Here is a 27,221-nt window from a genome sequence, read left to right as displayed (position 1 = left end):
CAGACCTTCTTCCATTGAACAGTTCATAACCCAGTTTTAGGAGTTTCATCAATCTCCTTACATGTTTCCTTTCCTTGATGCGCTCCAATAATTTGACCCTTCTGAAACAGATTAACATCTTCTCCACGGCCACAGGATGTGTCTTAAGACATGGTTGTTTAAGAAATGAGAACTATTTGCTTTGTTAAATCAAGGTGATGACTTTTTTATTTGGACGGGCAGTGTACATTCCCCTTTTTTAATTGTTTAGTTGGACCTGGGATGTTATCTAGCTGTGGAAGGAGCATTTTGAGGAATTTCTGACACCAACTTTCCTAAAAGGATCACTACCTTGTAGTGGTTTAGAGGCTTGCACATCTCAATGACCCTAAGAGCTATGCTGGCTGGAGCATTGAGCTCCTGGGATGGCGACCCATGCCCGACAGGTCAAAGGCTGGAGACTGGAGTGATTCTTGGTCTTCCAGGTTGGGGGTTGGACATTGGGCTAACAAACCAGTTCTGTAAAAACATAGATTGTTATGGAGAGAAGAAACTAGGACTTTTTATGTTGCCCATAACTAAACTAAATAAACTAGCATACACTCTGAAGAGGAGGCAGAATTTGAAGACTCAGCATTTACATACTGGCAGAAGTATGTGAGGTAGTTAAGGAGCTCCTCAGCAGCTAGGCACCAATCTCTTAACCTTACATTATTTTTTAAAGTGTTAGAGAGAGTTTTTTTCTCAGAGGCTTTTAGCCAAAATGTGGGCTGTGACAGTGATCTTTTCAAACCGTTTTCTGCTTTCAGGGCCCAACAACTCACTGAAAATACACTTTCTAAAGTGCTAAGTGTGTTCTTTTATAGATGATTTAACGATATTCCTCCTCCACAGGTTTTTGTCTACACCCAGATCATGTGGAAAATAACCTCTCTGAAATTTAGAGTGCCCCAGGGCTCTGTTTCTGCCCCTCCTATTTTACCTCTTGGTCAAATTATGCACAGTCATGAAGTAAATTTTCTCTTGCTATGCTGATGATATTGTATCCTTCCAGGTCAAATTGAAAATAGTATTATTGTTTTATTGTTTATTGTATTTGTATTACTGTTCTATTCTGTATTTTGAACTTTTAATGGTATACTGTATCACCCTAGAGGATAATACTAACATAAAGAGGCTAATAGTATTAGCTTATCCTTGGTATTCAATTTTTTTTCGTTCAATGTTATTTGTATAGTGCTTTTAACAATTGTCATTGTCGTAAAGCCGCTTTACACAACCAAAGAAACAATGGAAGTTTATATGAACAGTGAATATTTATGAATCAGATTGTCCCTGATGAGCAAGCCGAGGGCGACAGTATGTGTTTGTGAAGGCTGATATGCTAATCTAGTCATTCTGACTGACCATCATGTAAACACAGTAGTTGGTAATTGTTTCTAAGGAGTCTTGCATATGTTTCTATTTTAATAGTTTGTGCTTTCCAAATTCAAGAGCTAAAGAGAGAGAATGTTGTTTCCTGTACATTTTGTAAAGGCGATTTAAGAACTTGTGCTACACACTCCTCACCAAAATTATTGGACCAGTGAGGACAGTGGTCAGTTTGGATTTGACATTAATAAATGAATAAATAAAAATCAGCTTTTATTTCCATGTGTTTATGTCTAGATCTGATACATAACTTAGATGATAGAACCTTTTGTTTGAACCCACTCAATTTTATATGAGCAAAAGTATTGGAACACATGACTGGCAGGGGTGTCCTATTACATTGATCATTCAAACAATAAACAGCACTGAATATCTAAGCTCAGTTTCACATTTGGGTTTTGCTTGTTCAGACTGCATTCATAGTTATGAGGTGTAACCAACTTAAAACCAGAGAGCTGTCTATAGGTGAAAAAAGAGGAATTGTGCAGCTGATCAATCAGAGCCATTGCACAAACATTGGCCATAACTCTGCCTAAAGAACAAAAGAGTTCATCAGGGGAAAGAAGTGGATGGTTTTAGACTGGCCAAGCCAATCTGCAGATCTAAACCCTATAAAGCATACATTTTTACCTGCTTAAGAGGAGATTAAAAGGGAGTAACCACACATAACAAACAACAAGTGAAAGAGGCTGCAGTACAAGCCTGGAAAATCACAAAAGAAGAATGCTAAAGTTTGGTGATGTCAGTGTGCCACAGGATTGATGCAGGTATTACAAAAAAAGGATTGCAAGTAAACACTAACTAAATATTAGTTAGTATACTAGTAATATAAGTTGTATTCACTTTAATCTATTTCAAGTATCTGCTCCAATACTTTTCTCACATAAAAATGGTGGGTTCTAACAAAAGGTGCTGTCTTCTAAGTTATGTATCGTAACCAGATGTAAACACCTGGAAATAAAAGCTGAAATATTGATCTTTTGTGTCATATTCATCTTTTGATGTCAAACCCAAATGTTTTCAATCTACAGCAAAAATAAATAAACTGGCCTCACTGTTCCAATACTTTTGGAGGGCAGTGTTACTGTTCTTGAGCTTTGTGGAACAAAGAAAGTTATGAGAGCTATTAGTTTTTGAAACCAAAATTTGTGACATCTTCTTGTGATAGAATCATCAAGGCTCACTGTAAAAACATCCTTTTCTCTAAAGCCCGAATGAATCTTTTTCTGATGAGAAATACCATAGGTAATCACAACCTATGTCCTTGAGAATCCACAGCACACACGAAAACCACGGTTAATTCGGATGAAATGTTAACAATAGTTGATCCGTCCTCACAGCAAGAATTCCAGATAGCATGCAGGCAGGACAAGAAATTGGAATGCAGAGTTGACCTATACTGTACTTCAGCAGAGACCGGCTTTGAAAAAGTGAGTAAAGAAAAACATGATTCCTCACATCAGATTAGCACTGATTGTGTTTTTTTATAATATTATGTTTTTTATTTAGCTTTTTTTACACTGATCAACAGATTATTTTATGTCTATGTTTCCAATGCCATTTCATCAAAAATAACATAAGTATAAGTATAAATGCACCCTTGGCAGGAATTGTTGCATTTAGCTTGTGCTGATAAATCTCAATCAGCTTTGCACTTCTGGACACTGCATCTTTTCCCATTCTTCCCATTCTTTATATGCAAAACAGCTCAAGCTCTGTCAGTTCACACTGAGTCCAGCCAAAAAGTCTATATTGGATTGAGGTCTAAGTTCTCACTCTAGAATATTTACATTGCTGTTAAAAACTCTAGTGTGGAGCTTTGCCTGTGTGCTTGGGGTCTTGTTTTGCTGGACAACAATCGTTCCTAGTCACAGTTCTCTCAGAGACTGCATCAGATTTTCCTCCAGGAAATTTGTCCCTATGCTCTGCCTTTTACTTACAGGTCTTCAGCTCAGTGATCCCACGAGGGTGTAATGAGCTGCCAAACGCTCACTTCACTTTTAATATTCAAAAAACTGCTTAAAAAAAAAACAAAACACGTTTCTACTCTCTTGTACTCACTTCTTAGCACTTTGATGTTTTTCTCCTTGACATAGATTTTTCGTTGCCTTGTTCCTCACTTGCAAGTTGCTTTGGATAGAAGTGTCTGCCAAATGACTAAATGTAAACGTAAATGTGTTTGTCTTCATGTTGTAGTGTCTGGCCAGGATACTGATTCACCAGTAAGTGGAGCTTCCAAATCCAGGTATATACACTCAGCTCATGCCCATTTTGCTAATTATGTGATTTCTTAAACCCTCTGGGAATGATCCTTTAGGCGAGTCAGTATAAATTGGGTTATTACACTGCCTGCCAAAAAAAAGAGTCACCAACTGGATTTAAATATAAGAGCCTCCCATTGGATAATAACTGCTTGGATGATTTTGTTTCAGCTGGCAACAAGTTATTTACCCCTAACTGATGCAGTGAGTAGCTTCTCTTCTCTTAAACAACCACATCCTGTGGTCGTGGAAAAGAAGCTAGTCTGTTTCAGATTTCTTCAAATTAGTGGATATGCAAGGAAAACATCAGAGGAGATTGCTGGAACTACTAAATTGGGACAGCAGTTAGCATTTGGTAGCGCAGTCTTCCAAGGATAAGTGGTTCCCCCTGGCTATTTGTTGAGGTTTCTTTGAACAAGACACAGAAACCCTGTCGTAGCTCTGACATGTGCTGTCTCGCAACTGTCCAACCAAAATTTTCCCCAAAGGGATCAATGAACTATGTCATTATTAATAATTGGGTTAAGAACTGTCCAACACATAATTCAAAACTGAAAGGATAATGGGGAACCACCATCTCCAAGGAAGAAATGTCTTATGACTGAAAAAAATCTCTTGCTGCAGTTGATCAGGTCTAGGTTCAGCATTGCCCAATGCCCAAACGAATGAGGTCAGCTGAACAGAAATTATCTTAATCAGGTTGTGAAATGGTGAAATAAATTAATAGCTGAGTCACAACTGAATCCAGCATTCCTGTATAGTAAACAGTTAGAGCAGGTATCTAAGGCTAAGTGAAAAACTGCACCCTTTGCACACTCCCTTTTAGCTTCTTCCCTGTAGACAGGGTTTTTATGTTCTAGGAAAAACAGACTATGCTATCAGTTTGTTTTTATACTGGGGTTGTAATACATATATTGTACCAATACGATTAGCTTTGGGGCACTTTTATTTATTACTAGAAATGTACTTATTATTGTAGCATTCTGTTTTTGTGTGTTCTGTTTGTATTTTAGACAACTAAAACAACTGCTAAACAAATGTATCTATGAGTACAAATGAAGTAACATGAACCTCAGCCTGAATATCAAATGGTGAAACTGAAAAAATATGTTGTTTGAAAAATGTCTGCTCATTTAGACTTAGGACAGCTGTTTATGGAAAAAGTGGCTGTAATACTGTCAAATTTATTGTCATTTCCATTCATATTTTATGTTAAAATATGAGTGGATGAGGGGTAGGATCAGGTGTCAAAGTAATACTGATACACTCATATGGGTCTGTTTTTATTATATAAAATCTAAGAATCTGCGCCCTGTCGATTTCATGAATTCAGAGACATGTCTCTCCAGAAGGAAGAACACATGATGCCATACTCATCCATAGACAGTGTCCTTCCACATCTGCTTCCTTCCCTATTAAACTTCTGTCCTCGGATGACCTTTGTCCTGTGTCAATGTGATCTCTTAAAGATCATTTCGGCGATAATTTGTTCTGAAACTCTTTGTCCTCCGACTTAGCTCCAATCAATAGTGTGAGGCAGTAAGAGATGTGGTATAACACCAAAGAAGAATTTAGCTGAAACTAACACGTTATGTCACATCAGTGTGTAGCTTTAAAGCTCACTAATGATGTGATGTGGTGTGTGTCAGTATGTGAACTGGTTGCTGCCGGGCGCTCGGTTGCAGTGCGTTATTGTGGTAAGCTGGCGGAAACATGCCCAGATGAAATGTCATGCCTTTTCATGGAAGTGTCACTCAAAGGAGTGACTCTATTCTCTCCGCTGCCTCTTTGCATTAGGCTCCTGATACTGTTACACTGACTGACCCTTCCTGCTGTTGTGGCCAATCTCAATATCACAGCCTCTCTTTGTATTTTCTATCACTTCAGGGAAAGGGCTCATCCACAAATCAATAACAATGGCACTTACAGGTTTTTGTAATCAGGGTGTGTCGTGTTCCCCAATCTGGCGATCAGGACAGACTCAATATTGTCTGCTTAGAAAACCTGTCACTGTTCGCTCTAGTCTGAGCACACATAGTTGCTGACTGAGAGGTGCTGATAAGGCTAGTGGTAATGGACAAGAAGATGTGACTAGTTAAATATAATGATTGGTATGAATATATATGTATAACCTCCATCAGGACTTTTCCTGTAGGCAGTTTTGATAAGCAAAGTTAATCTCAGCATTAAGATCTACTGATGTAATCTACACAGTGAAATATGATTTGAAAGAGAAAAAGTCTCTGATTGTTAAACTGGTTAATTCAAAGAATAAATGAAATGGTTTAGTACATAAAATATAACACATTACAAAGTGGATCATTACGGTGGCAACAAAAAATATATGAACCATTTGAAATTTCATGATTTTCTGCATTAATTTGTCAAAAAATGTGATCTGATCTTCTTCAGTCTTAAAAAAATATAATATGTCTAAAGTAATAACACACAAAAAAATCTGATCCTTTATGTTTTGTATTGACAACAACCATAAAAACCTCAGTGAGAGTGGAAAAAGTATGTGAACCCTTGAAATAATTACCCAAAAAAGCCAGTCAGGTGTTAGCATAAGTTAAGAAAATCATTCAATTTTCCATCTGCCTCGGCCAGTTGGGCTGAATGGACAGAGGTGAGAGAAAAGAACAGCAGGCAACAAAAACAACAACAAGGAGCAGCAAAAACACTGGACACGTAGGGCCAGTAACTGCACTCTGGAGATATACAGCTCCAGGCTGAGGATACCTGCAAAGGAGAACAGAGAGAGGGAGACAAAGAGGAGGAAACACAACTACAGGAGAGAGAAAAGAAAGTTAATGGTAGCATTTGAATAGATAAAGAGGAGAGGAGAGAGGAGCTCAGTGTATCTTTATAGGTCTCCCAGCCGACTAACCTATATCAGCAGAACTAAGAGATGGTTCAGAGTCACCTGATCCATCTCTAACTGTAAATGTTGAGAGGGTGTCTGCCTCCAGAACCTGAACTGGGAGCTGGTTCCACAGGAGAGGAGCTTGATAAATAAAGACTCTGCCTCCCATTCTACATCTGGAAACTCTAGGAACCACAAATAATTTTCATTCTGAGTGTTCTGCATATAAAATATGGAACTATGAGGTCTTTAAGATATAATGGGACTGTGGCTACTCTACCAAATAGTGGGTGCCCAGTCAAAATGACCCTAGGAGCACAACAAACACCTATTAATGAGGTTAAAAGGCAACCCAGAGTGACAACAAAAGATTTATAGGCATCACTGGAACTGGCCAACATCTGTGTTCATAATTCGACAGTACATAAAACATTGAACAAATAGCAGGTGTCTATGGCAGGACACCATGAAGGAAGCTGCTGCTTACTAAAAACTCCACAGCAGTGTTGGCAAAATGATTTTTGGACTGATGAAACTATATTGAACTATTTAGAAAGAACACACAGCACGACATCTGGTGGCAGCATCATCCCAACTGTAAAGTATGGTGGAGGATCTTGATTTGGGCCTGGCCAACTTGCAGTGGTTGGGGGGGGGGAGATGAATTCCCAAGTTATGTCATCCTAAATTCTGTAGATGTTGGGGGATGCAACAGGACAGTGACCCAAAACATACAACAGATGGCTTCAGAAAAACAAAATCTGCCTTTTGGAGTGGCCAAGTCAGAGCCCAGACCTCAACCCTGAAGTGTTGCTATGGAACAACTTGAAGAGAGCCACACACGAGACATTCAAAGAATATGACAGACATAGAGCAGTTGTGCCTGAAAGAATGGGCTAAAATTCGCCTTGAAGAACGTACAGGTGTGATCCACAGCTACAGAGAGAACCTGGTTGAGGTTAGCTGCCAAGGCAGAGGGTCAAGCAGCAATTAATTCCAAGGGTTCACATACTTTTTCCACTATAACTATATGACTTTTAGGGTTGTTCTCAATAAAGACATGAAAGATCAGATTTTTTGTGTTATTACTTTAGGCAAAATATGTTTGTTAATACACTTGACTTAGATGAACATCAGATCACACTGTATGACAAATGAATGCAGAAAACCAGGAAAATTCCAAAAGGTTCACAAAAAGTTCACTTTTTCTTGCCACTGTCTTTTTTCTGAAGCCAGGTGAACTTTGGCTTCGTTGTTCAGGACGGCATGGTGAACAAAATACTTGTATAAACTGATACTTTAGGTCTGTTTAGTCACAACCATGATGTTGGTAGTGGTAACTACTGTTAACATTTTATTTACCACCATTTTCCACTGTGTACAGAATAAACCTCACTGGCATATCGAGTACACACAGTTCTCAACTTTGTGAACAGATCTATTAACATCCTGATGACAATGTCTTCTGCATTTCTGGAGATGTGAAAATCCAATAGGCTTCATGTTATAGTACTAATTTTCCCACAATACCACACCTTTGTGGGTGCTGGGAGTACGTAGTACTACAGGTATGTGGTTGACACCTTATTACATTCTTCAGTTTGAACTTCTCTCTGAAGCTTCTGTTTTTAAGTCTGGATGGATGACTTTGTGCTTGGAGGGATGGGAAGGAGACATTTTTAGAAGTGTCAAAATAATAAAAATGTTAGTTTGAAAATAAACTTCTTTTCAGTGAACAGATGACATCTGTGATAAAAATGATGATGAAAGACCTTGAGGCTTCAGATATCAAAGTGGGGACAGGAGCTTTGAGCTTCTCTTGCCAGACACTATGGCACTGTGGGGTTTTGCTGGTGAACAGCATGTTTTGACTCATATTTAAGACTAAAGACCAGTAAGATTGCTTCCCTCCATTCGAGAGACTGGGTTTCAAATCCCAGCTGTGGCCTACCTCCAGTAGGGGTCCTTTGGCGAGACCTTACACCTACTCTGCCTGCATTTGTACTTTGTACCTCGATTTTAAGTTGCTTTGGATAAAAGCATCTGTCAAATGGCTAAATGTAAATTTTAATTCAAAAAAGAAAGGTGTTGACAGAACAAAACAAAAGCAAAGTGAGGGTTTCTTATTGATTTCCAAATCACTTATCATAAGGCATGGATATCCAGCTTGATAACATCCTAAAAATACCTCTGAAGTTGGCTGCAGACATCATCCACTGTGTCCCAGAAAAAAATGACTTTGAATAATTGATGCTCTCACAGGCTCTTCATTCATTTTCATTAAGGCTGGGGAGAATGTTCAGAAGGGAAGAGATTAGGAAGAGAGGTTGGTTTTATCACTGCTCAGTCTGAGGAAGTAGCAAGACAGTGATTATAATGAAGTAACTGCAAATCTATAGCATTCTCCAGTGTGTGGTGTCAGAGCAGCTTGGACAAGGTAAAACAGAAAACATAATTTTATTTTAAAACTGTCAGGAGCAATAATACTTCTCCAGACTCAAGAAAGTGAAAAAGCAAAAAAACTTAAGTTTAAATAGTGGACATCATCAAAATAGCCTTTTGTCATGTCTGTTCCTGAGTCAGTCTGAGGAGTTCAGCCTAAAATCATCTGCTAATTGCCTCATGCAGCAGAACAAAGTCAAAAGACAGAAACTGGAAGGAAACATACTCAGAGGTCAGAATGCCCAATTCACTTTCCATTCCATAAAATGAAGTGCAATCACATTACCTCTACCACATGGTGCATTACGTATTGTCCAACATAATGAGCATATGCTGGTTAATTAGGGTAAATCGCAAACATGTTGATAGAAATACAACACATTTTTTGTCTGCAAATAAATTATCCAACCTATGTCCACGTTTCTGCAGTACAACATCTGGTTTGACTGACTGAAAAATGAAACACATTGATTACACTTTAAATAAAACCACAATCTTTCTTTCACTGACCTTTACTAAAGTGCTTTTCTTGACTAAAGCTAAATTCACACAGGAGTCTTATTACACCCAACCGCCTTGTTGTGTCTTTAGTTTTTATATTTGTTATTTTGTAGTGGTTGTGTATAAATGTGTAAAACAATTTGGGTTAATAAGAGCCCTACTGAATAATTGCATTAATGCCCATTTTTTACTTTTCATACTAGTTTGAAATAGACAGGTAGTGAACAGGAAATATCCTTGGCCCAAGCACATAACCCTGTGGAACTCCTCAACTAACTTTTGAGTGCATGGAAGACTGACGATTAACATGCACAAACTGGAATCTATCTGACAGATACAATTTAAACCATCCTAGTTAAATAGTAAACATAAGTAAAATAAAAATTGTCTGGCTACTGAAGTGGTAAAAACATTCTAGTGGATATGGATCGTCTATATAAACACATCATTTAAACCACCTGCCTAATAATGTATAAGTCCCCACCTGCCAAGGCCTGGACTCCACAAGCCCCATGTGCTTCATGAGACCAGGTTACCTTCTTCCATTGCCCCATGGTCAAGTTCTGAAGCTCATATGATCATTATAGATGCCTTTGGTGGTGAAAGAAGTCAGCATAGGCACTCTGTCAATTCTGTCAAGAATTGACAGGATTCAATCTTTCAGCAGTCTGTGCTACTGTGGCTCTTCTGTGGTATCAGACTTGATCCCTGTGCACATCAGTGAGCTTTGGTATGATCAAAGTTGCTCAAATCCTTAGGCTTGCCCATTTTTCCTGCTTCCAATATATAAACTTCTAGAACTGACTGTTCACCTGCTGCCTAATACATCCCATCTGATGACAGGTGCCACTGTGACAAGATCAGCGATATTAACTTCACTTATCACTGGTTATTGATGTTGATGGTCCATGTGTACTACATACAATATCCCACAGGATGACACTATTCTCCTTTGAGTTGTCAGTATGTAGTGTAGAAAAATGCAGCGCAGTAAATGCAGCAGCATTTAGGGAAAATGCTGTTCGGTATGAATTGTAGCTGTTACTGAAGACTACGAGCTGATTCGTAGAGGAGGAGGTGAAACAAACACACACACAGCTGTTGAGCCTACACATTTTTTGTTTTTCTGAACAGGGAGGCTGAGTGAGTCACTGCTGACCATATGGACCTGTGATCCTTCAAGTCAACATGGAATGCGTCAAAAATAGTACAGGTCTGTGCTACAGCCAAGACCCTTTCTATTGTAAATGTAATTGGAACACTTTTTTTCTTCAACATTTTCAAAGTGGTGTGGACAGCCTCAATTCAACCGAGCTCTGAGAGCAGGACACCACCTAACTTGACTTAACTTTCAACTTTCAGTTTTCAACTCAGTTTTTAAATTGGGATTAAAACGAGTTTAGACTGCAGGTACTGTAATACAGTAGATGAGGTACAGTATAACTAATGACATCAAATGAATTCCCAAAGAGGTCAGTGCATTTTGTATTTCAAATAAATGTCATTTATGTTTACACATGTATCTACAACCTACAATGTGACACTCGTCAGAATGACGGTTTGATGAAGAGCTGGAAAACAACCAAAGCCTGCTGGATTCTCATTGCTGTGATTCCTGTTACACATTATTATCACACAGTGTTTGTTCTCCAACACTAATGTCATACTTATACACACAATATTAACCAGTATAATAAGTGCAACTGCACTGATGATTGTCTCATCAGTAGATAACTCTGCTTGAGTTGTGCTGACCCCCATACCATGGAAAGAAAGCATTACAAACTGTATTTTATTTTCAATATTCATATTTAAATGATATTATCAAATGTAGCACAGGCAATTTCAGCCCATGATTTCAAGTGTAAAGGTTGTATTATGGATGTCTATGAGGTACTAATAAAATACTCACTACCCTCTACTTGTATGGGGACAGAGGCAGTAAGAGTACTCTGTCCAGTCTCCTCTCTCTCTCTATGCTTTGATACAGTTATGGTTCATTCTTGACACAAAATAAAATACACAAAAATACTATCAAACTAATCAAATCTTGCTATTCTCTGACTGGTTAGAAGATGGCCTTGCTCTGTTCTGTGAACCTGTGAAACAGGAGGCTGTAACAGCTCCTTTCCAATAATATCTAATAATAATTTGATAATACTGAAAGACTAAAAGGAGATATTTTAATGATCAGAGATAGAAAGTGTATTTAAATGAACAGGATCTTATAAGTAAATCAGCAACAATCATAAAAGCAGTTACTGGGAAATGTCTGTTAGCTTAAAGTGTATCCTTCTAGACATTAGGAAATCTGGGAGTCCTGTCATCCCTCTCTTTATACAGGGGGAGGAGGTGGAGGTCGTATCTGAGTACAAATACAGAGTGTACTTAGACAACAAACTGGTTTGAAACTAAGAACTCAGCAGCATGGTACAAAAGGCTCAGAGCCGGATGTACTTCCTGAGGAGACTCAGGTCCTCCAACGTCTGCAGCACCATGCTGAGGATGTTTTATGAGTCTGTGGTTCCAGTGTCATCTTTTATGCTGTGGTCTGCTGGGGCGGCAACATGAAGGTGGCAGACACTAACAGACTAAACAAACTGATTAGGAGGACTGGCTCTGTTCTGGGGGTGGAGCTGGACCCTCTACATGTTGTAGCTGAGAGGATGCTGTCCAAACTCCTCTCAATCCTGGACAATCCCTTCCACCCACTGCACAGTGTGTTGGTTGGACAGAGGAGCACGTTCAGCCAAAGACTTATTATCATTAAATGCTCCACAGAGAACAACAGGAGATCCTTTCTACCTGTGGCCATCAATCAAGTCCTCGCCCCTCTGTAAGGGGAGGAGGAAGTGACAATTTCTGTCATATAACTACTGTCGTTCCACCCTGAACTCTAAACATTGACCCCTTTTCATTCATCTCACATATTCTGTATGTATAGTTCTCTGTATTTGTGGATCCTGGTTGTGGCTCCATTTCTTTCTGTAATAAGACAAAACAATTTTCTGCTGGGATTAATAAAGTTTTTTGAATCTTGAATCCCACAGTCTGGTTAGTGTGGACTGTTATGTGTTAACACTTCAGAAATAAACTCCCACCTGTGGGTATAGAGTACATGTGTTTAATAAAGAAGCTATACAATACGATGCTACTGTATAAGGGTGTGTCAGATAAAGATACACCTCCAAACAGCAACTTTAAATCATTTTAAAGTAGTGAAAATACTCATATGCTATCACTGACATAGTGGAAACATGTTTTCTGCCCCCTGGATGCGTGCACATTTAACAGTTAGCAAACAGGGAATAGGGCTGTAAACATTAAAGTTTATAATGTTTAACTCTCTTTAATAGCATCTCAAACACAGGTGCACATTTAATTTTCTGTACTTAATAACTGACATGAGCAAAAGGAAGAGGCATTTGTTTTTACTCTAGTCCATTAATTGCTGTAATCAACTGCACATACACTGTAGTGAGTACAAAACACACACACACACGAGCTAGTGTGATAAATTGACTACGGAGTACTTCCTACACCAAAATACCCAAGTATTTAAGAATAACCTGATAATGTAACCTGAGTTGAAATATGTGTTTATGAATTTGTATTTAAGGCCAATGTCCGAAGAACTGGAACATATAGGAGCCAAGTGTGAATATCAATAACGAGTTATTAACACAGTTATGAGTTTGAATAAACAAGTGTATTAAACACAATAACAGCACCAACACAGGCTGAAATATTGGCACTAACCTCAGGGAACTTCCCCCAAAACAACTGGAAAAAAAGAACTAAAATAAAACAATATTATCTACAAATGTCCTCTTCCATTAACCTGAGCTCAGGATTTATTAATAGATCTTTTTCTGTCTCTATACCTCTGCTCGCCACCAGTCCACTTGAAAATCTGCTGTCTTCAATGGATGCTGTCCTTCGTTCAGGTCAGGTTTCTTACATTAGAGGGAGTTTTTTCTCTCCACTGTTGCCTAAAGTTGCTCGGATGGGATTGTTGGGTTTTCTATGTCATTTTCTATACAGTTAAACTCTGTAAGGTCTTAAACACAGTAAAGTACCTTGAGATGACTTCTGTTGTGCGCTATACAAATAAAACTAAATTGAATTGAATTCAAGGTATCAGTGGTTTAAAATTAACAGTTGCACATACTTTAAATGATATATTCCTACACACATTTGACTGGTTTCTTAGCAGGAGCTACAGAAACATAACCCCTATACTTCATATTTGTAATAAACCCTCTATCTGCATTCCTACAGATTTTTGGGGGCAGCTGGGGGAAATCTGACCGAAGAGCCCTACACATCTGGCCCTGCCACGACTTTTACAGCAGTTCTTTTATGCAGCACTTTGGTACTTAAAGTGATATTATTCCTTAGTTGTTACAAAAAGTGTGAAATAATCTCTTTAAATGCTTTTATTAGTACTGGGGCTATAAACATGCACCGTTAATGTTGTAGTCACAAATGTTGGTATACAGAGCTCAGCACGGGAACAATGTAAGACTGCCATGACTGATAGGAGACAGAACACTTGCTGTGTATGGGGCTGAGTAGCTGCAGAGTGCTCCCAGTGTCCATGCTGAGCCCTGTCCACCAACACTACAACCCCCAGGTGGGTGGGTCTTCACGGTAAATATCTACAGTGATTTGTTCACCACTGCTGCCAACAAGACCTCTTGAGTGTCAAACTGATTTCAATTGATTAGATGGGGATTATTTCTCCAAGTGAATTCAGCTCTCACAATGCTGCAAATGAAGTTAATGTGGAGTATAGATTTTTTCTCCCAGTCATACTACACACACTAAGAGTAGGGTGCCTTGCTAAAAAAACGTTTTGACTGTTCACAGAGCCTGTCACAGAAGGCTTCAACGGCGCCTCTCACCTCTGTGCATTGACATATATTAGCATCTGGAATTAGCATACTTTATGGCTTACTGAGTACAGGTCTTTATACATTTATCCCCAAAATGAATCTACAACTCATAAAGTGATACACATAGCAGTCAAAGGTTTGCAACACTAAACAGGATTCCTAAGAAATAAAATTAAGTGAATGTGTACCGCCCTTAAATAGGGAAAATATTTATAAATGTTATTTCAGCAAAATGCAAAACTAATAAAAATGCACTTTAACCACAGATGATTTTTTATATATCTCAAACATAAATGGATAAAGAATGGGTCCCAAGCTTTATGGAGATCACTGCATGTTTGCTATTTAAGCTGGAATGTGCACACATGTGACTACACCTGTCACTTTTGATTACAAAACATAACTGCAACCACTTCCTCAGCTGTTAAAAACACAATGCATTATGCAAGAGGTGGAGGAACTGAAGAGCTGAAATTTGAATTTTAATAACAGGGCCCTGACACTATAGCTGCCTCCTCCTATACTTGTCAGGCCTTATAAAGGAGACATGAGCTGCTCAATTCACAAAAAACAACAGAAATTGAGAAGTCAGCAGAATGAATAGATATTAAGCAGCACTTTATTTGGAACAGATGCAGGACAAAGACTCTCAGCAGCTGTCGGAGCAAGTACATGGTGCATGACTTAAAAAATCACTGCAATGTCAGAACTCAACTGTCTGAGCATTAACAAGTGTGACTGGACCCGGGCTCCTCCCACTTAAGACACAACTCATGGCCTTTGTGTCTGTGTGGGGTCAACTGTTCATATCTCCACATGGATAATTAGGATTTTACCCCAAAACAGCAACATCACCACTGAGGCTGAAGGAGGCATAACTGCTGTGAGCTCTCAGTGCATCTGCAGAGGAGACACATCTCAGCACCTTTCCTTCACAACAATAAGCTAACAACTGTATTAATGTGAAAAAGGAGACAAAAGAAACAAAGTAATGCTACCTTAATGGATCTGTTGAGGAGCAGGAGCACTTGCTTTTTTATTACTGTAAAAGTGACAAACGCAGGAACACACAGTTATTACACAGCACTTTAATACAACCAAATATTCTTAAAAGCCTGAACAGGGTCTTTGAGTACCACGCAGCACTTAAAGGTAATATGTTAGTAGTCTGAATCACAGCAGCGTGGGGGTTTTCTGTGGCCAGCTGCTTCACTTGCTGTCCTCGCGGATGTCAAATTGTCTGTTGGGTTTGGTGGACTCCAGCATGAGTTCGTAAAGCTGGCCGATCTGTTCGTCCTGGAAGTGTTTGAGTTTCTCTTCTGACAGGCTGGCTCCGAACTTGACTGAGCTGTGCCGCTCCCCTGCTGATTCCAGTAACTGAGTCTGCAGGGTGTTCTTGTAGATCTGTGGGGTAGAGGCAACAATACAGACCACTTGAAACAGATCGGAATAGCAGCAGCATTTAGCACCTGGACTCCCACACTGCTGCTCCTTCATTAGCATGAACACACGCACCCGGTACTTATTCTGACTCAATGGCCTGAGAGGCACACAGGCATCAGCCACACACCTATTTTCCAATACTAAGGCTGCTTTGAGGCTGCTACCTAATTCCAAACCAGTCGGCCCTCGATTCCAAAACGGCATCAACTCTTTGCTGGTCACTGCTTATGTCAGGGACATAATTAATCATTATCATGACCAACAAGATCAACTAACGCTTTGTTGAAAAGATAGAAATCTGTGTCTTATTTAGAAGATTTGATTAACTGCAATGTGACTGATACCAGCATGGCTGATGTTAGGCAGATAGCTGAAGATAACAAAGGCTAACAAAGATTAGCATTAGCAACCTCTGCCTAGTGCTGAGAATCAAAACATGTTAGGTAATTAATTTAATATCGAACACTATTGTTGTGTATAGTGATGACTGTGAGCAGAGCAATGCATTGGACCCATGGTGTTTGGATGTTGCTGTGAAAAGTGGAAGAACACTAAAACCAATCTTGGCATTACGAAGGGGGGGTCAGCCAAAACTACCAAAACAATAAGACTATAAACCTGTAATTATTACTTAACCTAAACTGCATGTAACTTTAAGAAATACAGTATAGTACCCAACAATGGTGTTTGTCAAGCTTCACAAATCTAACAGTTACAACTATCACACTTCCACAGTCAACACAATGTTATGTTTTGCAATTTACAGCACTGATATCTGACACAACTGTCTACGTAACCTTAGCTCATGTTAGTCAAAGACGTCAGGGGTGTGTGTTAATCATCCTGAGCAGATCCACGGACACCTGCAAGTGTTACATTTCTAAAAAGCTATTCATCATGTGGAAAAAGAGCACACTGTCAGTGTCTGCTGTCAGTCCATTCATAAAGCCGTAAGCAATAACAAGCTCTTTATGCGGGAGGCTTTTTCCAGCACATCATGTAATTGGCAAGGAGAGAAATGTCTTCCTTGAATACGAGGGCTAATGTCGAAAGGAATACAACAGTTTGATAAACATATGTGCTCAAAAATTTTGCTTTAATATCCGATTTGTGGAAATTGTCAAGTTTTACTGTTTTCAATGGACTTTAACTGTTACAGCAAGAAGACAGCTATGACCTCATCCCCACTACAAACAGGCTGTTGGGAAAACGACAATTGAACAATGACTGAGTCCGTTTCCTAGATACTAAATAACTACATGCAGTTAAATATAGTAGTCTAGTGGATGGACACACACGTTTATATGGAGCAACAATTCCAAAGGGCTGTAACAAAAAACAGGACTCACATACAAACTGTGATGAGGCATACTGTGGGTTATAAAACTAAATACCCAAACCAAAATGAAAAAGAAAATGTTCAGAACCACCAGGTCTCTTCACAAATGTACATAAACTACTGCACAACCTCTGTTAAAGGCACAAATAGTCACTGGCTGCAAAGCTTTAACTTTTTGGCTCTGTTGGTCTCAGTATTCAACACATGCAGGTGAATGGTAAATACACTGCAATAGTGCACGTAGCATTTTATGATGTGCTTCTCATTCAAACACACAACAAAGCTGGAGTTGCTAAGTCGTTGGGCTGCCTATTGGGAATAATCTGAGGTTCAATGCCAAAAGAAACTTCAACACATGGACAGAAAAAGCCAAGAACCAACTTGTATGTTATGATTAGTGTATGATCTGCTCTAACTCCTGGACCACAGCTGGTGTATTCTACAAACACTGGCCCACACTTATTTTTTTCCTTTCTCTTCTTCCTTACTGTCACTTTTCTCAGAGCTGGCCCTCTGGAAGCGATTTATTAGGATCATAGAACTCCCATGGGTGCCTCTGAAATAAACGTATTACACACTGAACAATCGGTGCTTGTAATCTTATATCCATTCCCATGCTTTGCCTGCTCCTACTGCTCTGAATGGAATTTTACCTCCTTCAGAAAGAATGGACAGAGAGGTGGAATAGGGTTAGGGAGAAAGTCAAGAAAGAGAATTAGCTGTGCTCACTACATAACAGAATTTTGTGTGTTCCCAACAGCTGTCAAATATAGTGCTCTGGCCTAAACGCTTACTGGTGTTCAGTTTTGTTGTTGACTTACTAAGAGTATCTCGTGCTTTGCCGTATTAGAAACAAATAAAATGTTTGGATCTGCATCTAACTAAAAATCTCCTGCCTGCCACCACTGCATCTGGACTTCACTGAGAAATACCTATTTTACAGTGAGGGGAAAAAAGTATTTGATTCCTTGATGATTTTGTACGTTTGCCCTCTGAAAAATAAATGATCAGTTTATAATTTTAATGGTAGGTTTATTTTTGTAAGAGACAAAATAACAACAAAAAAATCCAGAAAACCCATTTTAAAGTTAAAGATTTGCATTTTAATGAGTGAGGTAAGTATGTGAACCCCTATCAATCAGCAAGATTTGTGACTCCAAGGGGTCTTTTAGGCAGATAACGAGCTGAGATTAGGAGCAATCTCTTCAAGACAGTGCTTCTAAAAGTAAAAAGACAGCTGTTCACGGAATTTCAATTCAATTTTATTTGTATAGCACCAAATCACAACAGTAGTCATTTTAAGGCTCTTTACAGTGTTTAAGGTTTAAGACCTTACAAAATATAACTGCATACAGAATCATATAGAAAACCCAACAACCTCACTTGTGCAAGCACTAGGTGACAGTGTAGAGGGAAAAACTCCCTTTAGATGAAGAAACCTCCAGCAGAACCAGGCTCAGGGTGGGGGGGCATCTGTTGTCTACAACATTGTAGACCTGCACAAGGCTGGGAAGGGCTGCAAAACCATCGCCAAGCAGCTTGGTGAGGCTGTCCATCTCCCTCGGTCTGGGGCTTCATGCAAGATCTTAACTCGCTGAGTTTCAATGATCATGAGATCGATGTGGAACCAGCCCAGAACTACATGGGAGGATCTTGTCAATGATCTCAAGGCAGCTGGGACCACAGTCACCAAGAAAACTATTGGTAACACACTACACTGTGAACTGAAATCCTGCAGCTTCCCCCTGCTCAAGAAGGCACATGTACATGCCTATCTGAAGCTTACAAAGAACAGCTGAATGATTCATAGGAGAACCCAAAAACCAAAATCAAGCTCTTTGGCATCAACCCAAATCGCTGTGTTTAAAGGACCCCAAGGACACCATCCCCGCTGTCAAACATGGAGGTGGAGACATTCTGCTTTGAGGGTGTTTTTCTGCTAAGAGGACAGGACACTGCATCAAAGGGGCGATGGACGGGGCCATTAACTCTCAAATCATGGGGAAGGAAACCTCCTTCCCAGGGAAACGGGTTGTGGATGGGTATTCCAGCAAGACAATGACCCAAAACACACGGGCGAGGCTACAAACGAGTGGCTTAAGAAAGAGCATGTTAAGGTCCTGGAGGGGCCCAGCCAGTCTCCAGACCTTAATGCCATAGAAAGTCTGTGGAGGGGGCTGAAGGTTTGAGTTGCCTCGAAACAAAATCCCTCCTGAGATGTGTTTTTTTTTGTTGTTGTTGTTTTTGTTATTGTGTCTTTCACAGTTAAAATGAACACACCAATAAAATTATAGACTGATAGATTTTAGTTCAGCAGAAATGGAAAATCACCACATGCACTGCTTTAATGCTCCTGGGGTAAATAAAACTGGTGTGACGCAGAACATAAAAAACACAGACTCAGAGAGTTAGTTCTCTCCAACTGACTAACAAATTTATGTTTTTACATTTTTTTAACTGACTTTACAGACACAACAAAACTCTTTCATCTTAGTAGTGAGCAAGAGAGAGAGAGTAGGCGAAAAGTAAAGGAGGGTGGGAGACAAGCAATAAAACCTCTGTTCAGTGTCCTGCTGCTCTCTGTGTGTTAATGCGGCCACACAGAGAATGTAGTTGTTCTTATTTACATATTTTTTATTTGCATGTATTTACATATTTAGGCAATAAATATCTGTTTTTTGGACTTTCTCTGTAAGACCTGGGTTTTTACAGGTATGAATGAGGAAGAAGTTGATATTTACAACCGACATCACAGAAGCATAAATTAAGTTCCTATAAAAAAAACAAATGAAATAGTGACATCTGCATTAAAATATTTTTGAAGTGATATTCTTACATAAAAGCCTGAAGCCACCATAAGAGAGTTTTCTGAGGGGACAATAAGTCCATGCATACACACTAATAACAGCGTTTGAGCAGTAATCCAAAGAAGAATGGAGAAAAACTGCAGTCTCCAGATGTTCAGAGCTGAATGAGACGCAGCCTGACAGGTTCAAATATGTCACTGCTGCCAAAGGAGCAGCTACGTTCTGTTTTATGTGATTTAGTAATTTAGATTAATTTGTAAAGATCTGTTTTTCACTTTAATGTCTTCTGTTGATTTGTGAAAAAGGGCATAGCAATTTTCAAATATTTCTAAATATTGATGTGAGGCTGAGAATGTGCTGTAAAAGCTCAGGGTTTATTATTAGTCTTACTGAATGCACATTTTTTGTATTTTTCTCTGTGACAAACTATTCAGAATATTTGATGCACATAGAAAGTGATATCAGACTAAAATGTTCATTAACAGTATGACCATAGCAAATATTTAAGTGTGTTAGTTATTTTTCTAACAAAAAGCATCAGAGAGGTTAGTTTAGATTCCAAACATCACAGTCTCCTCATGTAAATTTGGTGCAACAGTGCAGTGTAAAAGAGTGTGTACATGTTAGAAACTGGCAGGAATCCTGTCAAGAACAATTAAGATGAAGCTCCGCTACTCATTACATAATTATTTAGTGATCAACTCTTCTTCTGTTGGTTAGAACAACAGTGAAGGTGATGCACTAAGAAATGACCTGTAAATAGCTGGGGGTTGATTCATGCTACTAATGCTAACTGAACTACAGTAAGTACATTTCTGTAAGGATCTATTGACCAATTTGTCAACTATGCACTCTAACACCCTAAACCTACTGTACTGTATGTACACTCGGATTCAAGTCATTGTTACCTCAAGCACATTTCAGTAATACTACTGAAAGCATAGGATTACTTATGTAATAAGGTTATGGATTTTTTTATGTATCCCTAATGGCTGCTAATCCTTCTGTAGCCTCTTTCACGTTTCAGCTCAGGATCAAAGGTAGAAAGGGATTTAATTGGCACGTTTCTATCTGCACTGCGCCAACAGTCAATAGACAACTCTAGCTTTTGTTGTCTTGGTTTGGTCAGAATGAGAGACCTTATTCTTCCTCTGTACATGTACAATCACATCAATCACATACTCCCTGTGGTAAGTAAGTATGTATGTTTCCCTAGAAATGTTCTCATCTGAAAACAGTCAACACAGTAGGTAAATATGCGAACAGCCACCCGTTCCCTGACTGGGACCAACTCAGATGGAAACACAAAAACACAAAACAATACATACTGATATAGTGAGGCATTATGAAAATTACTGCTTCCTCCCTGGTGGCTTCACAGCTACTGCAATGACAAAGAGACCTCTCAGGATTCCAGCTGCAATGACCATTTACTTCATTAGAGAAATTACCTGCAGATGGGTGATTTACTGTCCCCCAGCAGCGCATAATTGTGTGGGAAAACACTGGCTCTGATTTTAGGGACATAAAAAAACACCTGGCACACTCTCATGGATAAGATTATTTTGGGACTAAGTGGATGTGTGGCAAATGTACTGATCCCCAGTCAGCCACTGAAGGCAGAGAGGTCTTCTGGGGCCAGTATCGGGTTTATAGGAGTTTAGCAATTTACACTCACTGTGGTCTATTCAATATGACTAAGGTTTCTCCCAGACTACAGATAACTTTGACATCAGCCCAGGCCTGGATTAAGAATTGAAAAACATAAAAATTAAATATGAAATGCTACTTTTACTAAAAACAAAGCTGGGAAGAAGCTATGATGAACCGTACTGATGAGTCTCTGTAATCCATCCATCACAGCATGTGTGTAGTTCAGTGTTGTGTTACTGTAACTGACAACCTGTGTTTAATGAAGCTACGCAGTTCTTTTTATTATGAATTGCAATTCATTCATAAAATGTCTTTTTAAAGCTTTTAGTGTAGTGTAGTGTAATTATTAGTCAAATCATTATTCTATTAAAAAACCCACAAGGAGCAGATTGACCAAGACTACAATTTTATTATTATTTTTTAAAATACTTTATTTATCTCCTTGCGGAAATTGTTGTTTGGACAGCTGCAGTAGATGACACTGCTTCTGTGGGACAAAGACACCCTGACATATAGCCAGGAGGAATCAGGAATCGAACCAGTAACCCCTTATGTTTCTTAACGTATAATTACAAAGAATTCTGAAATGTTATCCTACATGCACGGTGTTAATATTATATGCCATGTGTGAAAAAAAGAAAAAAAGAAATTTAAAATCTTTCATTCTAAGGCCTAAACTGATGCTACCTATATACTTGTCAATGCTTATTGGTGAGAACAAAATTAAATGTAAACTAGGCGTAATGAGAAAATGTTCTCTAAAGCTACTCTGCCATCATGTGGTGATGGACTGACATTACACTTGGTGTTCTCAAATACAGTGCTACTAACGACAGGACTAAATAAAGTGTGTTGAATGCAGGCAGCAGAGTTTTCCTTACTGCTTCTCAGTGAGTGGAGCCACAGTGTCTGCCTGAAATGAAAATATTCACCACAGAATGTCATTTACTTCCTCTTGGAGGTCGAGAGGAGCCAGCTTAGGTGGCTTGGACATCTGTTTCGGACGCCTCAGGGACGCCTCAACTTGCCTGGGAATGCCTAAGTATTCCCCGGAAGAGTTGGATGAGGTGTCTAGGGAGCAGAAAGTCTGGGCATCTTTACTTACACTGCTGCCCCAGATAAGCAGAAGAAGATGGATGGATAGATGAATGTCATTTACTTATTTATACTGTGAACACTGTTTAGGCGTTTACCTTTATATCATTTGTATATAATACTGTAATTTCTCACTTTTTGCTGAAGCTGTCAGAAAGATGGTCACTCGACTATGTGTTTATTATTAGGGTTATTGAGGGTAGTATAGTTGTACCGGAGGGCTCCATATTAATAGGTGACTGGAAATGCAAGTATGTATGTAGCAAAAGAGTAATCTAACTTCTCCTCTGACTGGGGCTAATTTGGGAAGTACGGGGACAGAAAAGAAGCTCACCAATCACACCCCATATACTTTATGATGTTATGAAACTAATATGATATGATATTTTAATATTTAGCCTTTTTTAGACAGTTTCTTCCTAGAAAGAGAGAAACTGAATTCTTTCAACAGTGCCTGACTTCATTAAGTAAAGTCTTTACTCTTATTTAAGTCAGTGACAGCGTGTGTGCAGATTGTCTGGGTCACAGTTAAAGCTCAGGTGATACTCTGAGTAGCAGTGAATTCAGGTACAAGCAGCTGGATGGTGCAGAGGTAAGATCGAGGTTAATCCTAACAAATAAAACCGAAGTGTGAGCCTCTACTTTACAGGTCTGTAGCTTCAGTTAATACTCTCCTAGTCGACGGTTCTACGTAGATGTAGTTTAAAGGATCTTTTACCTCCCACTCCGCCATGAAGCTCTCCACCTCCTCAGGTGAAGCACCTTTATGTCTTCTGAACTCGTCCTTCACATACTGGTCACCAAGGGCTCGTAAATCTATCGGTAAAAACCGATGCAGGACCAGAATTCTCTTATACAACGAGCGGACTTTGGAGACGTGGCAAGAAGCCGCCATGAAATAAAGAAACACCGGCTGAAAGAGTAGAAAACTGATCTCATACAACGTCAAACAGACAAACTAGAGTCAGAAACCAGCATCACACGGTTGTTTGTTATTTAACGCGGAAGTCGGTCTTCTTCCTCTGTCTCTAACAGGTGCAGTACAGCCACCTGCTGGACTGGAGCGGTAATAATAATAATAATAATAATAATAATAATAATAATAAAATAATAATAAAATAATAATAATAATAATAATAATAATAATAATAATAATAATAATAATAATAATAATAATAATAATAATAATAATAATAAAATAAAATAATAATAATAATAATAATAATAATAATAATAATAATAATAAAATAATAATAATAATAATAATAATAAAATAATAATAATAATAATAATAATAATAATAAAAATAAAATAATAATAATAATAATAATAATAAAATAATAATAATAATAATAATAAAAATAAAATAAAATAATAATAATAATAATAATAATAATAATAAAAATAATAATAATAATAATAATAATAATAGAATTCCGTTCCGTTTATTTATTCTCATGTAGACTGGAATTCACTGAATAACAAATATTTTCAGTTTAGTAATTACAGTTTCAGTTTTATTAGAATTTCCACACCAACATTTATGCTATTGACCATTTATGGCACCAAATTCTATCAGTTTTTTTTTGTAATATTAATAATTAGTCTTTACAGCTTATCTTTTTTATTATTTATTATTTAAGATATACATGGCTAGAATAAACCTATATATTCTTAACACTTCACATGATGTACTTTATAAATTACTTGATGTATTAAGTAAAAAAATAAAAAAGAAATCTGCCAATGGGGCAAATTTTACTTCTTAATCTTAAAACTATTACTACTAAAATGTTTAGCCACTAAAATGCCATAAAGTACCTTCAAACTAGACAAAAATGCCAGAATTTTACCAATTTTACCAAGTACCGTAAAATTACCTGGAAAGGTGAAAGTATTTGCAGCAGGAGATGCTCACCAAGAAAACAGTCTCTGGAGCATTGTTGTGAAAGGGCTGGGAATTCAAAATGTCTTTTTACAGCATAAATCCCCAGACGTGTCGTCAGGGCCAGCTTGCTGAGGCTTTCACTGACATTTTTTAACCTTTCTCTTTCCCAAACAGTTGTGCCTACATGCTTTAAATCCTCCTTAATTGTGCCACTTCCAAAACACTCCACCCTAAAGTGCCTGTAGCACTCACACTCAGTTTTATGAAGTGCTTTGACTGACTGGTCCTGGCATACCTGAAGGACAGCATCCTCACTGGAACCCTACTAATTTGCGTACCGCAGCAATAGGAGCACAGAGGAGTCTTTACAGCACAATACTCTGTGCTCACACATCTGGATAATTACAACACATATGCAAGAATGCTGTTTGCTGACTTCAGCTCAGCGTTCCACACAGTCATACTCTCCACGTTGTCCACTAAACTTGGAAATCTGAGCTTCAGCACCTCCCTCTGTAACTGGTTACTAGACTTTCTGTCTAGCAGACCTCAGCATGTCAGGTCAGGCCATGCATGCTCCACAAGCATCACCCTCAACACTGTTGTACCACAGGGTGGTGCAGATTTGTGCATGGATCCAACTCCATTAACAAGTTTGAAGAAGACACTACAGTGTTTGGCCTAAGTCGAGCTTGCATCATTCTCAAGGACTCCTCTCACCCTTCCTATAGAATGTTTAACCTCCTGCTTTCCAGGAGGAGCTGAAGGAGTAAGGACTAAGACTACCAGACTCAGGAACAGCTTCTATCCTATAGCTGTTACATTACTCAACTCTGCTCGCCACTGCCCTACATACATATCTCCCCTCCTTTTATCTCCTGCACATACAAACACATCTTGGTGATTCTGTGTATAAATAAGAAATGTTTTTTTTTCACCTAGGATTACTAGATTATGGACGTAAATTAATTCGAGCTACTGGGCTGGATCCCCTTCATTTTCTCAACGTGCCCGCCATTACCTACTCCTCGAACTACAATTCCCATCACCTGGAGCTACGCCATCATACTCACCTTGAAACGTGTGCTTCCTCCCAATGCTGCCATGCCATGCTCACATGCTCTGTTTTCCCCTAGTCCTCTTAGGTAAACATACCGTGTGTCTGACAACCTTACCATTTGATATTTGTCCATTTTTCTGAACCTCTCTAATTGTATCACCCTGAAGAGTTTCCCCAGTTCTGGTGCCAGAGCAGTTTCTGCTTCCTGCTCCCCTCAATCAGTTGTCTCTTTGAGCCCGACGAGCCTAAACATTACACAATCTGTATATTAGTCAATTGTACTTCCACATATACATTATGTCCATTATAGTGCTTGTACAAACTGTGGACACTGTATAATCTGCAATTTACTGCTTATTGCACTTCTGGTCAGATGCTAAACTGCATTTTGTTGCCTTATGGTGGTACATGTGTAATGACAATAAAGTTGAATCTAATATAAAGCACTTAATAATAATAATCAAGCTCCATCATATCTTAAAGACCTCATAATACCATATTGTCCCAGTGGAACACTTCGCTCTTAGAGGTCAGGTCCCAGGTCTACTTGTGGTTCCTAGAGGTTCCAAATGCAGAAGAGGAGGCAGAGCCTTTAACTTTCAAGGGGCAGACACCCATTGTTTCACGTTGTTGTTCTTTTGTTGCCTTTGATCTGTTCTCTCCTTTTTCCACTCACCCAAACTGGTAATGTTAATTATGTTTGTTGGTTTGCAGTACATAGTCCTGCATGTTCTGCCCAGACACTTCTACCTTAGTTTCGTCTGTCTGCAAGAAATTTCTTCAGTAGTGTTGTGGAGAGTCAAAGTGGTCTTTGGCAAACTTTAAGTTGTAATTTCTTTTCTGAAGAGCAATAGTGCTCCAATTGTCTCCCATGAATACCACACATGTTCAGTATTTTACGTACCCCTGACTCATGAACAGAAATGCAATGAAAAAATACATGCAAATCTGACTGAATTTAGCCTTTTGTTATACAAAAGCAGGATAAATTAAACCAAGTCAAGCCACAATGGAAATTTATTACAGGGCCTAAAAAAGTATTGACTCCCTTGGATGTTTCATCCTTCTATTGACATTAAAAATCATTAATGGTCAATAAAAGGTGGTGACTTTGACAAAAAAAATTCAGAAAAATGCCTTAATGTCAAAGTGAAAACAGGAAAAGTAATGTCAGTTTAATCAGTGTTTGCATTAATGTTCACTCCCTTTAAAATTACTGACCTAATCCAACAGAGGTCCAGATATTTGGTGATAGTAGTTCCACAATTAGTGAAATGGGGATCACCTGAGTGCAGTGAATGTGTCTCAAGTGATTGCAGTATAAAGAAACTTGTGTCTGGAAGGTCCACACGAACTGAGTGAAGGAGACTAGTAAGAGAGGCCACTAACACACTGATGACTACTCTGAGGGAGTTACAAGCTTCAGCAACTGAGATAGGAGAGACTGTACATACAACAACTAAGGACAAATAACATAAAGACACTTGTGTCTGGAAGGTCCAGTCACTGGTTATTCAGTATTTTCAATGTCATGAAAATCAGACATTGCTTTTGGGTT

The 27,221-nt window shown here is 38.7% G+C and overlaps 1 protein-coding gene across 1 annotated transcript; it reads right to left on the bottom strand.

The window, feature by feature from the left end:
• Positions 1 to 14,979: 14,979 nt before the first annotated feature.
• On the bottom strand, positions 14,980 to 23,727 carry sdhaf3 (succinate dehydrogenase complex assembly factor 3). Its single transcript, XM_026349924.1, has 2 exons — positions 23,434 to 23,727; positions 14,980 to 15,782 (listed from the first exon to the last, which is right to left on the bottom strand). Exons 1-2 carry the CDS (start codon positions 23,608 to 23,610, stop codon positions 15,588 to 15,590), a joined length of 372 nt encoding a protein of 123 aa, XP_026205709.1. The 5' UTR covers positions 23,611 to 23,727; the 3' UTR covers positions 14,980 to 15,587.
• Between the last annotated feature and the right edge of the window lie 3,494 nt (positions 23,728 to 27,221).

Source organism: Anabas testudineus, chromosome 11, assembly GCF_900324465.2.
Source record: "Anabas testudineus chromosome 11, fAnaTes1.2, whole genome shotgun sequence".
Classification (NCBI taxonomy): Eukaryota; Metazoa; Chordata; class Actinopteri; order Anabantiformes; family Anabantidae; genus Anabas; species Anabas testudineus.
The sequence above is the reverse complement of the archived record's forward strand: the minus strand, read 5'-3'. Positions and strand labels throughout refer to the sequence as shown.

Bases quoted from the DNA above. Each gene is read 5' to 3' on its own strand.
- sdhaf3 (XM_026349924.1), bottom strand. From the start codon at position 23,610: ATGGCGGCTTCTTGCCACGTCTCCAAAGTCCGCTCGTTGTATAAGAGA. The intron at 15,783-23,433 runs GTAAAAGATCCT...TCTACCCCACAG, and splicing joins GCTTCATGGCGGAGTGGGAG to ATCTACAAGAACACCCTGCA.